Below are 13725 nucleotides of genomic sequence, written 5' to 3' on the forward strand. Positions count from 1 at the left end.
TGTCTGAGCTGGGGTATTTGCATAAAGCGATCCGATTAGCTGATGCTTCCATTGGCCCTTAAAAAGCTGAGAAATTCCCAACTTCTGCAGCGAGCAACTCAGCTAAATCAGCGCCAGCGGACCCACAATTTAGTTAGGCAACGCTTTACATCACCCATTTAAAGTCAATAGAAAGCGTTGACGATGACACCCCGTGTGAATGGGGCGTAAAAAATGCTGGGTTCCACACATCCCCTTCATGTCGTCTCAACACAATTCGATTAAGCTAACTTAATGTTGTTGTTTTTTTGTTTTTTTTTACAATTTTAAGTTAATTGAACATAAAACATTTAAGTAGTTCCTCCCAAAACGCAACAATTGTGTTGTTTTAGCTCATTTTAAATATGTAATTTGTACAAGCAGCTAAAATATCAGTGAGGTCTTTGCGTGCTTAACATTTTGAACATATGACTAAATTTTAAACCCCAGGTATCAAGAATTAACGTAATAATCTTAAAACTAGTGACTTGGTTCATTACTGCTCTGTGATTGTACAGCTTTAAAACACATCATACGCTTAACATTTTGAATATATGATGAACTTTAGAATCACAGATATGAAGAATTAACGTATTAATCTCAACAATGCTGACATGCTTCAAGCTACAGTGCATTATGGGAGCCTCATACAAAACACATCATTAATATCACCATTGTTGAGATTCATACACTGATTAAAGTGTTTCAGACCTTCGTTGTGTTTTCAAAGGACTCCTGGGTCTCATTCTGTAGACAACGGTGTCAAAATCAGTTCCCGAAAGGGCCATATCCCTGCAGAGTTCAGTTCTAACCTGGCTGTAACACAACTTACGTGTAGGTTTCAAACAAGCCTGAAGGACTTAATTAGTTTGATCAGGTGTCTTTAAATAAGGCTGAAATTGTGCAAGGCTGTGGTCCACCAGGACTGGAGTTTGACACCTGTGCCATAGACCATACACTTAAAAAAATATCTGTTAATTAACAGTTCCTCTATTGTGTGATTTACAAGTGTTTTCCATTTACTTGAGTTTGTGAATTACATTATGGGGTGTTGATCTCTCCTTTGTTGACTTTTGATGTTGACAATTCAACTCTACAGTTAAACAAAATGACTTTTATTGGCATTTTTTCACGTCCCGAGGAAATCATTGATGCTTGTACAGTCGTAGTTTGGAACTTGCAAGCCAAGCCAGATGGCTTAGAAGCTCCCAATCATTTTTAAACATAACAAAAAATGTAGACGCTGTCGACTTGAACGAGTCAATCTTGTCAATCCATGTGAAGCGGACCAATCAGAAAGATAACCTTGCTGAACAGCAAGCACTGTCTCATGCATGACAGGGTTGTCAGAGATGATAGTTTACAACAGACTAGGCTTTATGGTTTATAATTCACACACACAGGGGATTATAGGTATCCTGGATTTCCTGTCTTGAGCCTGTATTTGTAGCAAACATTCATGGCTTGTACCAATAATAAACTTTTATAGGAAAAACAAAAGAGAAAAAGAAAGAAGGGCTCCAAATTTGAAAACAATGCCATGCTCTGTCCATGGGTTTTTGTGTGGAATTTTTATGCGGTAGCTTTAATAAGAATTCACCAGGTCATATAATTCTGCCGTATGTCACTGCATCCAAATAATTTTCACATAAACTACATATGATCTTCTATCTGTGTCTGTGACCTAAGTCACAAGGGTGTTAAAGGGATAGTTCACCCCCCATAATTAAAAATCTGCCTCGACTTGCTCCAAATCAGTTTGGAGTTCTGTTGAACAGAAAAAAAGAATGTTAGAAAACTGGAAGCAAGGACTTCCATAGCATTTGTTTTTCCTACTATGGATTTTAATTCTCATAGTTTTCCAACATTCTTCAAAATATCTTCTTTTGGAAAAAAAAACTGAACAGTCCAGGGTGAGTTCAGAAAAAAACAAACAAAAAGCGCTCTGGGGTAAGTTCAAATGTATGGTCGGTGCTCTTTGGGTAAGGGATTCATCAAATCTGCAACAAGAATCAGTCCAAGGCACTCGAGTAAAGTGAAAAAATTAAAAAGCCTTTATTCACATGGCTAAATCTCTAAAAACCAACGCGTTTCGGCAGAAGTCTGCCTTCATCAGGGTAACAGTGATCAGGTGCGTCTAGAGTCTCTTTTGAGTACTACGGTCACATGACTCATTTAAACATCTCAAATGGCACTCAAATAATTTAACAAGCAAACTCTACTACCATCATAAATTCAGCATAGGTGCACAAACACCCACTTGCAGTCCAGGGTGAGTACTGTAAATGATGGAAAAACAAATTTTTTTGGGGTGAAAAAAAAAAAAAATATATATATATATATATATATATATATATATATATATATATATATATAATTCCATTTTAAGAGTGACTTAATAATAATAATAGTTCTAGGTTCACTGTAGTTAAGGTTGCACTTACCATACTTAGTTAAGGTGGAAAGTCTTTTACATCAAGTGAAGTGAACTCTGCACCCTTGTTATGTCGCCGCGGTAGTAATGATGGATGATAATGATAGATACTGAAGGGAATGAGTGTGTTTGAAGATGTAAAAAGAGCATCTGGTGGAACATCTGCTCAGTCAGACTTGGTGCATCTCTGAAGATTCAACGGAAAGAGGAGTAATTAGCAGATGAAATAAATGAAAGATGCGTGTGTGAGGACGTTACTTAAAAATAAAATAACAAACATGCATGATTTTACAGCGGTGTCATTCATATCAGTGTTTCTAAACCACACTATTATTATTGTGGTGAAATGTTGTACTTGTTTAAACTCCAGTGTCAATCTAGTTGCAGCTAATGCCTGCCTAGCTTTCTATGCAAAAGCTGCAAAAATTAAATTATTTTGTATATAAGACTGCACGGTGGCGCAGTGGGTAGCACAATTGCCTCACAGCAAGAAGGTCTCTGGTTCGAGCCTTGGCTAGGTCAGTAGGCGTTTCTGTGTGGAGTTTCTTGCGTGGGTTTTCTCCATGTGCTCCAGTTTCCCTCACAAGTCCAAAGACGTGGTATAGGTCAATTGGGTAGGTTAAATTGTCCGTAGTGTATGTTTGTGAATGAGTGTGTATGAATGTTTCCCAGTGACGGTTCATTCCGCTGTGGCGACCCCAGATTAATAAAGGGCCGAAAATGAATGAATGAATTTTGCAAATAATTATTTTCTAGGGAATCAGAACTGTTGTAATTTAGTCTATATCTCATGTTGGTCCAAACTTGTGTAAAGCACCACCCCACCCCTTACAGTTTAGTTAATCTGCACTTATAGCAGGAGACCAATCAGTTTTAAAAACACCCAGTTTTATGAATAACAGTGCCCTACAAGGTGCCCCATTAATACTGTAACTATGTTAATTTAACATTGGCAATGTCATTTTATAATTGTTATTTTGATTATTTTGTGTTTCTTCATTTATTTGCCCACCCTTTTTGAACTATCAGGGATGTCTTTGGAAGTTTGTTGCCACCACTGAATAAAATAATAAAAAAATGTTATTGTGACTTTTAATTTCATAAATGTGACATTATAACCATTGTTATTATTTGTGAATTTTACATTGATGATGGCGGGGGGGGATGTTTTTTTCGGCTTAGTCCCTTCATAAATCAGGGGTCGCCACAGGGGAATGAACCGCCAACTTATCCAGCGTATGTTTTACGCAACATAAGCCCTTCCAGCTGCAACCCATCACTACAGACAATTTAGCTTACTCAACCCACGCAAACACAGGGAGAGCAAGCAAACTCCACAGAGAAATGCCAACTGACCCGGCTGAGGCTCGAACCAGCGACCTTCTTGCTGGGGGTGTCCGCTATTCTGACTTTATAACTCAGAATTTTAACTTGAGAAGTAACAATAAATTTTATTTTAATTCTAGGGCAGGAATAGGCTTCCATAGACAGCTGTACATCTGCTTGTAAGTATTTTCATTCAGAAAAAAAAATTCATCTGGTTAAGAAAATGTGGTTTTTCATTTTGGACTTGAGGTAAAGTTGGTTTTATATTTGAACATTCGTTCATTTTAACAGTCCCTACATTGTTTACCACGCTAATTTAAATGGTCTGAAATCTCATGCACGTATGACTTCAAAACAACATTAGCACTATTTAATTGACTGTGAACGATGTTGTATTTTGCATTGGTTGGGCATTGGTTGCTAATATCATTTTCCTATTTATAATTTGTAAATGATACATTATTATTACAATGCAAACAATATTATTAAGGAGAATGTCCAAATGTGTGAATATAAAACCAAATGTACCCCTATCATTTTGGACATAGGTAAAGTTAGTTTTAAATGCGCATATTTGCACTTTCCCCTTAATAATAACATTTTAGAAACGTATTCTTTGAAAATTCTAAATTGGTAAATCATATTAGTAGCCAATAATTATCAAAGTACAGCATTGTTTACAGTCAATTAGATAGTGTTAATGTTGTTTAGAAGTCATACTTGCATGTTAATTCCGATGGAATATTCAAAGAAACATGGTAAACAAAATAGAGACTTCTAAATAAACAAATGTGTGAATATAAAACCAACTTTACCTCTATTCATTTTGGAAATAAAACAGGATTCGGTTGATTTGAATGAGGGCTTTAAACGTGTATAAATGAGGTCATGCTGGTGTACATCTGTTCTTAAGGCCATTAGTGTATTTCAGAAAAAAAAAACTACAGATGTTTAAAAAAAGCTATTAGGTTTTGAGGCAGGTATATTCTTATATAGGCTTATCACTGTCCTTTCACTAAGAAGCAAAATATTAAAATTAATAAATGTTCAAAATGTACTTACACCGACCAGATTAACTGCAATGCGTCTGTCAGTTTTAAGAATTTGTCCATCGTGATTTTTTCTTCTTTTCACAAGCAGTCATGTTTGTGTGGAGATGAATTCTGGGCCACTGCCCCCTGCTGGAAAACATTGAACGTTTGATAACAATAACATCACTTAAATTATTGGTGTTACTTTTTGCTCCTTTGATGTAAATACTTTACATTTTAATGTCATCACTAATAAAAAATTAATATGTTTGTTAATTTTTTCTTTAGAAAAATAAAATACTCAGTTATTTACGTATTTTGTTTTTCTTCACAGGTTTTTGAAGGACCGTTTTTATTCAGGAAAAAATGCTCGGACACTCCCCTCTGCTGGTGAAGACATATATCGTACAAGTCTCCCGATTACCATATATAATGTCAAAATTTGTTTTTTAAACAAGCAAAAATAATCTGCCAATGGGGTAAGCACAATAATCATATTTCAAATCGATAACACGATTATTTTGCTTACCTATTGGCAGATTATTTCACTTGTTTTAAGTAAACCCTATTTAATTTTACTTATATCTGAAAACAAGACAATACCCCACTGAAAAAAACAGCTTAAATCAGCCTTGGCTGGTTGGCTGGTTTAGCTGGTTAACCAGGCTGGTTTTAGTTTTGGTCACTTCCAGGCTGGTTTCCAGCCATTTCCAGCCTGGTCTTAGCTGGCCAGGCTGGGAGTCCAGCCAAAACCAGCTATGTCCAGCTTAAATCAGGCTGGTCAAGCTGGTTTTGGCAGGTCATTTTTTAGCCTGACCAGCTAAGACCAGGCTAGAAATGGCAGGAAACCAGCCTGGAAGTGGACAAAACCCCTCTAAAACCAGGCTGGTTGACCAGCTAAAACCAGCCAACCAGCTTAGGCTGGTTTAAGCTGTTTTTTTCAGCAGGGTATCTTTTGTTTATAGAAAATGCACATTGATTTAAAAATGAGTAGATATGTCTTTTTTTTTGCAATGTAATATATGGCCAGGGCAGGGCGTAGCAGACATTTTAAAAGTGGGGGGACAGCTTTATAAGATCCAAAAGTTTACATATGGGGTGGCCGAGTATAGTTGAAACACAGGGAAAGTTGTAACACTACCAATTCCACAAATTAGGGATAAGACGTAATAGAGTTTATAGAAAAATAATGGACACCTGAGGTGTAACGGCCTTGCATCATTTTTCTAATAATACAGCGGCCCATCATCAATTATTCCTTACAAAAAAATACTTTGATTACACATGTACAATGTATTCATCTACACACATAAACTGCATGGTGCACTGTAAAAAAATTTGTTATTTTACAGGTTTTTTTCCAGCAGCCAGGCTGGTGGGAAAAAACTTAAAATAATGACCGTTAAATTACAGACTTTTACTATAAAATAACAGACTTTATTATTAGAAATTTCCTTAAATGTAAATTTTCGTATTTTACCGTCTTGTTATTTTATGGTAAATGTCTGTAAATTACCAGCCGTTATTTTACGCTTTTTTTTCCAGGACCCTAGCTGCCAGAAAAAAAAAACTTAAAATAATTTTTTTTTTTTTAAATAGTAAATACTGCTAGAATGATATGATTTTATTTATCCTAAAAATATACAATAGGCAAATGTCAAAAAAAAAAAAAACAACAACAACATTTATGTGATGTTTTATTTGTAACAATCATTTTCTTTCCACTAGCAAAAGCTTCTGTCCAGTTTTTTCAGGGCTCCAGTGCAGACCGGTGGCTTGATTCCCTTCAAGAGAAGTACACAAGGCTCTTAGTTAAGTCCTGTTGGTAAGCATCTGCAGGATTCCAGTAATTAAATAAGTAATAGAAATAGAAAAGGCACCCAAACATACTTTGTACAAGCTGCACACAAGATTAAAGAGAGTGGACATAGCCTTATCTTCCAATTCACTAGTGTATTTCTGAGGAAGAAAATGCAATTATGTGTCAAACTCTTAATTCAGTAATATTACCCAGCAGGCACACAACATCAATAATATTAGGTTAGATTTAGGTTATGATGTCAGGTGACCAAAATTTAATGTTTTACCAGTGTCTTTTTACGTTCAATAATGGTGTCAAATTACGTTGATATTTGGTTGATTTTAGGTTGTGTTAGAAAGTGACCAAAATCCAACGTCTGATAGATATCATAGTGCTGATGTCCACACTACGTCAAGGTGTAACATGATTAGACGTTGATATTTGGTTGACTTTAAGTTGGACATTGACGTCGGCCTGACGTTGGGTTTTGACGTCAACCTGATTCTCATTTCCAAACAAAATCCAAAGTTCTCGTGACGTTGGGGTACATTGGGGTGCAACGTCAGTATGACATCATGTTGACGTCCTGTGCCTGCAGGGCAGTGTCTTTCATTTCAACTTGACAGACAATATTATGCAAATACTCAGCTCTGAGAAGAGCTCACCCCATTGATGGTGATCCAGGGCACATGAGAATGTGCAGGTTTGAGCGCTTGCGTCTTTACTGCATTTTGGTGCATCAAACTATGGCCAAGCTCTCCTCTTGTACAGGATTCTATGGTCTCCCATTTTATGAATGGCGCGTACAGCTGCAAACACTGGCAAAGAAAATCAAAGACTCACAGTGGTTTACTGCCATTAACAGAATACAGTAGAGTAATGTTGGCCCAGAGATGCTTACAGGTTTAGCTGATTGTGTTACATCTGCAGATGACTCCATGCAGTGAATGACAGGGAATGCAGCATGAGTGGCTTCATATAAAACACAAGCCTATGGAAAAAGAGAAGGAAATATTGAGTAGGTAGGTGCAAGTAAACTAGAGAAACCTTTATAGATTAAAACAACGGGGGAAAAAAAATCTAGCAAGCTGCTGTCACGATCACCAGTGATCTAGCATTTGCAGATTGCTGGAGAACTACAAATCTGCCACTTTAATGAACTATAGATCTCATCATGCACTTCACTCACACACCTGGCCCAGATTCCCCTTGATTGCAAACCCACACAGCTGAAGCTGTCCAAGACACATATCGTTGCTGAGTCTTGTAAGCTGTAAGTGAGCAATTCAAAGCTTTTCCTTGGCTGTGTCCGAAACCGCATACTTCCATACTATGTAGTACGCTATAATCAGTATGCGAGCCGAGTAGTATGTCCGAATTCATAGAATTCGAAAATCAGTATGCGAGAAGTACCCGGATGACTTACTACTTCCTGCGAGATTCTAGAGTGCGCATCCCATGCATGCTGCGCTATCCCATAATGCCCCGCGAACGAATTCATGAATGGGAGTAAAGCGACGCAATTGACGCAGGTAGGTCACGTGACCATGACAAAATGGCGGATGTAGTACGTCCGAATTCCATTCATACTTTTCACGTTCATACTGTAGAGAACGTACTTTTCTAACAGCCGAGTAGTATGTTTAAATTCAAATGCAGTACCTACTGAGTAGTAGGCGGTTTCGGACGCAGCCCTTGTCCTTGCCTATCATGTTTTTGACCTTTGCGTTGAGGAAACGCTACTTAATTCTGTATATTCAATTTACCTTTTTCCCCTAGCTTGAGAAAATGTTTGAATATGCTTGCCACAAGCTAGATAAAATGCTTCTGTGTAAGCTCTCAAACTCACCTCAACCATGTTAGCGTAGCACTCTGGTTCTCCATGTTGACATGAGAATGAATTCTCTTCAGGAACTTCCTGAACAAGTTTATTGAAAAATATTTATAAGAGGTAAATAATTATAAACTAATTCAAGTAACATTTCCTCCATTTCATCATGAATAAAACTGAAATGTACCTTAGCATTGCCGAAGGGTACCAGGTTGACTTTCATTATGTCTTTGAGTAAAGTCCAGGTTGGGAAGAGCTGTTCAGTGAGGAATGCTCTGCAGCCTGAACATAGACTCTCATAATACAGAGAGATTTCCACAGGAGGAACTACTGGGTCTAACCGGCTTGCATTCAGCTCCATGCATTGTTTCTGCACCTGCATTGTCAAAAATATTCAACACATCAGATACATGATTTAAAATAATAATAATCATAAAAATCACTGCTTGTTTTGGCAACTACAGCAAGCATGCAAAGTTTTTTTTTTTTTTTTTTTTTTTTTTTTTTACAAAACACATCGAACATCTTAGGGCGAGGCAGTGGCGCAGTAGGTAGTGCTGTCGCCTCACAGCAAGAAGGTCGCTGAGTCGCTGGTTCGAACCTCGGCTCAGTTGGCATTTCTGTGCATGTTCTCCCTGCCTTTGCATGGGTTTCCTCCGGGTGCTCTGGTTTCCCAAAGACATGTGGTACAGGTGAATTGGGTAGGCTAAACTGTCCTTAGTGTGTGGATGTTTCCCAGAGATGGGTTGCGGCTGGAAGGGCATCTGCTTAAAAACTTGCTGGATAAGTTGGTGGTTCATTCCACTGTGGTGACCCCGGATTAATAAAGGGACTAAGCCGACAAGAAAATGATTGAATGAATGGATCAAACATCTTCATAAGGCCCCATACACACGAACACTGGCATTTTCAAACCTGCACTTTTTTCTATGTGGTTTTGCTTTTTGTCCACACCAAAACGGATTATTGGGTTACTGATACCACAACTTTCTGAAAACTCCAAGGTGAGACACAGGGTGCAGTGTTGTCATGTGGACACTACAATCAGAGTTTTCGCCTCATGATATTAGCGTGATTGATGTTTTCTCCTTTCTGATCGGCCAACACAGCTGGGTTCACACCAAATGCAGAAGATGTAAATAAGGCAAATTTTTAAATGTTCGCGGACATATTACGGATTGCTCAACATTGTGGTTGTAATCTGCCTCTGTTCCCACATTTGCATTGATTTGTGTGCAATTTACTCGCAAAAATACTTAAATGCCCATTTGGTATGTACCCAGCATAAAAGTGTAATTATCTCCGCCTGTTGGTTTGGTGTGCCCTTAACATGCTTCACAGTGCGTTTTCATGTGGACAGGTATATATATATATATATATATATATATATATATATATATATATATATATATATATATATATATATATATATATATATATATATATATATATATTCAAACAAAAGCAGGGAAAACTGTTAATAAAAATACTCGTATACGTGTGGACATAGCCTAAGACTAACCCCTTGGCACCGTTTGAGTTAGTTTGAAGATGTATTTAGAGTTGAAGTGAATTTTTTTTCTTTTTTAAATATTTCTCCAATGATATATAACAATTTTTCACAGTATGTCTGATAATATTTTTTCTACTGGAAAAAAAACTATTTGTTTTATTTCGACTAGATTAAAAAAAGTTTAACATTTTTAAAACACCATTTCAAGGACAAAATTATTAGCCCCTTTAGGCAATTTTTTTATAGTCTACAGAACAAACCATTGTTATACAATAACTTGCCTAATTACCCTAATAACCTGCCTAGTTAACCTAATCAACCTAGTTAAGCCTTTGAATGTCACTTTAAGCTGTATAGAAGAGTCATGAAAATAATCTAGTCAAACATTATTTACAGTCATCATGGTAAAGATAAAATAAAACAGTTATTAAAACTATTATGTTTATAAATGTGTTGAAAAAAAATCTCTCCGTTAAACAGAAATTGGAGAAAAAAATAAACAGGGGGGCTAATAATTCTGACCTCAACTGTATGTGTTTTTAGAAGCTTCAAAATAAAAGCCACAATCCAACACCATTTTGTAACACGAAAGAGCCAGGATGAACTAAAGGGTGAGTAAATTATAGGTTAATTGTATTTTTAGGTTAACTATTAGTTTAAGAATTACTTTTAAAAAATTGTGATGAACAGAAGGGTGGGTGGGGGATTAGCCTTAATTAATAATTGTACCCACAAATTTGGGTCACATCTTGAATAGTAGCTCATTAGGAGCAGTCACATTCAGGCAAAAGTAAAAAGGATATGCTATAAATGGCAAATATTAAACCCCCACATTTTTAGCCAATTATTTAGGATTAACTTTTGAACCATTTGCACAGAGCATGCTATGGACATTCGGCTGTCAACATGAGGAGCCTCATCAAACCCATGATGCAAAGCCTGGGATATCTCGTGGCCTAAAATCTAATTGGAAGCTGTTTGTGTTCTAAAGCATGACACCAATTTGCCAGCACAAAGAAGCCTTTGAAAAAGATGCTTAATATAGGTTCGTTAGAAGACTAGTGTATCCTGTTTACCATTTCATAAATGTATATTCTAAATGGTCAGTAAAATCCTGCAAACTAGCCATATTAATGCATAATTTAATTGACAATATGTTAATAATTTTGTATTTTAAATAACCTAAAATGTTTTAAACATAATCTGCCATACCTCTAAAAGCATCTTTAAAATTTCAGCTAACATTAACACGCCAAAAACCATTACAAGCATGATTTAGATCTGCAAAAATATAGCTTATGTGAAGTTAGCTAATTATAATAATAACAATTTTATAATAACAATTACAACAATAAAAAATCAACCCATTAAACAGACTTACCTCACATTCTATGGCAATTTCCAGAGACCTGCACCATTGGGATGGAGGGTATCCACATGAAGGCTTTGGGTGAGATTTACACTGTATTTTATGAACTCCAAGAAATAATACATGAAACACAAAAAGCACTAGAGTGTTCATGATGTGGGTATTGCGAGAGTCTCTGATCCTTCTATGCGCAGTATGGCTTGCATGCGCTCTCGTCTTATTATAATAACCTTAGGGCTCCAATCAGATGTGAGGAGCTGCAGCTGAACAGAAACATCACCCACTAGCTGTGTTCAAAACCACTCACTCATTCACTAATCCCTGTTTAGTATAGCCCATGACAGTTGTACCATCTCCGTTTTCTGTTTGGCTTTACAAGTATTGTGTACAGTATATAAAGTATTGTATCACATTCATTTTAAAGGCAAGAGAACAAAAACACCTACTTGTCGTGCTTTTTATTTACTCTTAAACAATAAGTATAAAATAATAGTGTTCATTTTATTTGCTTATAAAATATAAATATAGCATCACATTCCTTAAAAATAATTATCAACATTAACTACACAAGTGAAGTGAATGAATGTTGCTTTCTCCATTGTTGCTTGCTGCCCATTGCATTTGTTTTTTAGGATTCTCAGAAATGGTTTAATAGGATTACATGGCATATGTACATTTAAAGTCAGAGTGTATTTTAGGTAAAACAACATAGGCATATTCTAAAAACATAGCCTTGCATACATTTCTGAAGATTGCGAATTATGTAGCTATTAGCGAATGCTTTGTGGTGGTATGATGTCATTCCTTTTTGCGCTTACCAGCTGACCGCTTATGCCGAGTTCAGACTGCATAATTTTAGCCCCGATTTTGACTTGCCGACAGGTTTTGAGAAATCACAGACAAATGCCTAAAATCAAAGGCAAATCGGTGCTTGCGCACGTGAGTAACAATCACACCGTATGAACTATCCCTACTAAAAAATCCAGCTTAAACCAGCCTACTACCTAGCTGGTAGACCAAGCTGGTTTTAGAGGGGTTTTGGCCATTTCCAGCCTGGTCTTAGCTGGTCAGGCTGAAAGATGACTAGCTAAAACCAGCTTGACCAGCCTAGCCAGGCTGGGAGCCCAGCCAAAACCAGCTATGTCCAGCTTAAACCAGGCTGGTCAACCTGGTTTTAGCTGGTTATTTACCAGCCTGACCAGCTAAGACCAGAAATGGCTGGAAACCAGCCTGAAAATGGCCAAAACCCCTCTAAAACCAGGCTGGTCAACCAGCTAAAACCAGCCTAGGCTGGTTTAAGCTCGATTTTTCAGCAGGGATCAAAGACATGATCTGAGAGATTCGCCGATGAGTCGCCGATGCCTGTGGGATATTTGGCATGCTAAATATCTGGAACTGTTGGCGATTCAAATCATGCTGTGTGAAATGAGTTTTGACTGAAAATAACATCTGCGATCGCCTACAGACAATGAGAGAGCAGCGGGAGGTTGAAGGTGAAGTTAAAGCGCTCATTTTCTGTTTATTTGGACCCAAGTAATGGAGGAAAAACTAGTGGAGGTCTGACAGGAGCACCCGTGTCTGTTTGACGTTTCATACAGAAAGTTAAAAAAGATGTTGAGGAGAAATATCTAATTTCCTTTAAAACCAGGTGAGCAAAGATGTACATTTTCTACCCCATTAAAGGCTTCATTCTTGTTATGTAGTTAAGAACAAAAGATATTCTATGTGTTTTTGGCAGTGAGACCTAGTTTGGATGAAGTTGTCAGCGACTCTTCCTATTGTAAAGTCATGCAATGTGAAAGCCCCTGTCGCCCATCCATCTTGTAGTGTAAAGCAGCGAAATAGTCATGCAGTGTGAAAACATCTGTGACATGACTACTTTGAAAATCATGCAGTCTGAACTCGGCTTTACCTTCACATGGACGCTGTTACCAGTTTGTCCAGTTAGCTCGCCATGTATGTCAATGGACTTAAGTTGCAGAGAGGACCTGACCACAATGACGGGGTTCGATTCCAGCAAAGAATGGCTCTAAGAATTGCACTTTTGCCATTTCCTGCCTCAAAATGAGTGAGTTTGAACCACTTGTACGTTAAGGAAGTGTTCAGAAAAAAACAAAACCCCAACGAAGAAAATCGACACAGAGGAACATAAATACCTACTGCCAACTAGCATTTTGGAAGTGTTATTGCAGAAAAACAGAAACAGTATGAATGTACAGCTACACGCGTTGCATGCACTGTGGGTCACGCCGATCACTTGACACAAAAGTATAAACCAGGCATAAGTCTCCAAACTTCACTCTAAAACAGTAGCATGTTTCCATCCAATGAGTCAAAGTGAACGAAAATTGTCACTTCCTGATAAACTGATGCCGGATTACTAAAAGAATAATGGAAATTAC

At 37.2% G+C, this 13725-nt stretch overlaps 1 protein-coding gene and 1 long non-coding RNA gene across 2 annotated transcripts; both read right to left on the minus strand.

Moving 5' to 3' along the window:
- Positions 1-299: 299 nt before the first annotated feature.
- Positions 300-4893, minus strand: LOC141376532 (uncharacterized). Its single transcript, XR_015502320.1, has 3 exons — positions 4841-4893; positions 2463-2639; positions 300-1785 (listed from the first exon to the last, which is right to left on the minus strand). It is a non-coding gene; the product is annotated as an uncharacterized LOC141376532 (long non-coding RNA).
- Positions 4894-6493: 1600 nt separating this feature from the next.
- On the minus strand, positions 6494-11520 carry ifi30b (IFI30 lysosomal thiol reductase b). The gene is made up of 7 exons (XM_087273187.1): positions 11336-11520; positions 8629-8817; positions 8460-8528; positions 7512-7601; positions 7276-7428; positions 6700-6768; positions 6494-6593 (listed from the first exon to the last, which is right to left on the minus strand). Exons 1-7 carry the CDS (start codon positions 11474-11476, stop codon positions 6534-6536), a joined length of 771 nt encoding a protein of 256 aa, XP_087129313.1. The 5' UTR covers positions 11477-11520; the 3' UTR covers positions 6494-6533.
- Positions 11521-13725: the final 2205 nt, after the last annotated feature.

This window comes from Danio rerio, chromosome 11 (assembly GCF_052040795.2).
Source record: "Danio rerio strain M-AB ecotype USA chromosome 11, GRCz13ab, whole genome shotgun sequence".
Taxonomy (NCBI): domain Eukaryota; kingdom Metazoa; phylum Chordata; class Actinopteri; order Cypriniformes; family Danionidae; genus Danio; species Danio rerio.

Excerpts from the sequence above, each read along its gene's own strand:
- ifi30b (XM_087273187.1), bottom strand. The coding sequence starts at position 11,476 with ATGAACACTCTAGTGCTTTTTGTGTTTCATGTATTATTTCTTGGAGTT. Across the intron at positions 8,529-8,628 it reads TACCCTTCGGCAATGCTAAG|GAAGTTCCTGAAGAGAATTC; the intron begins GTACATTTCAGT and ends AAACTTGTTCAG. Across the intron at positions 7,602-8,459 it reads GCTACGCTAACATGGTTGAG|GCTTGTGTTTTATATGAAGC; the intron begins GTGAGTTTGAGA and ends CTTTTTCCATAG.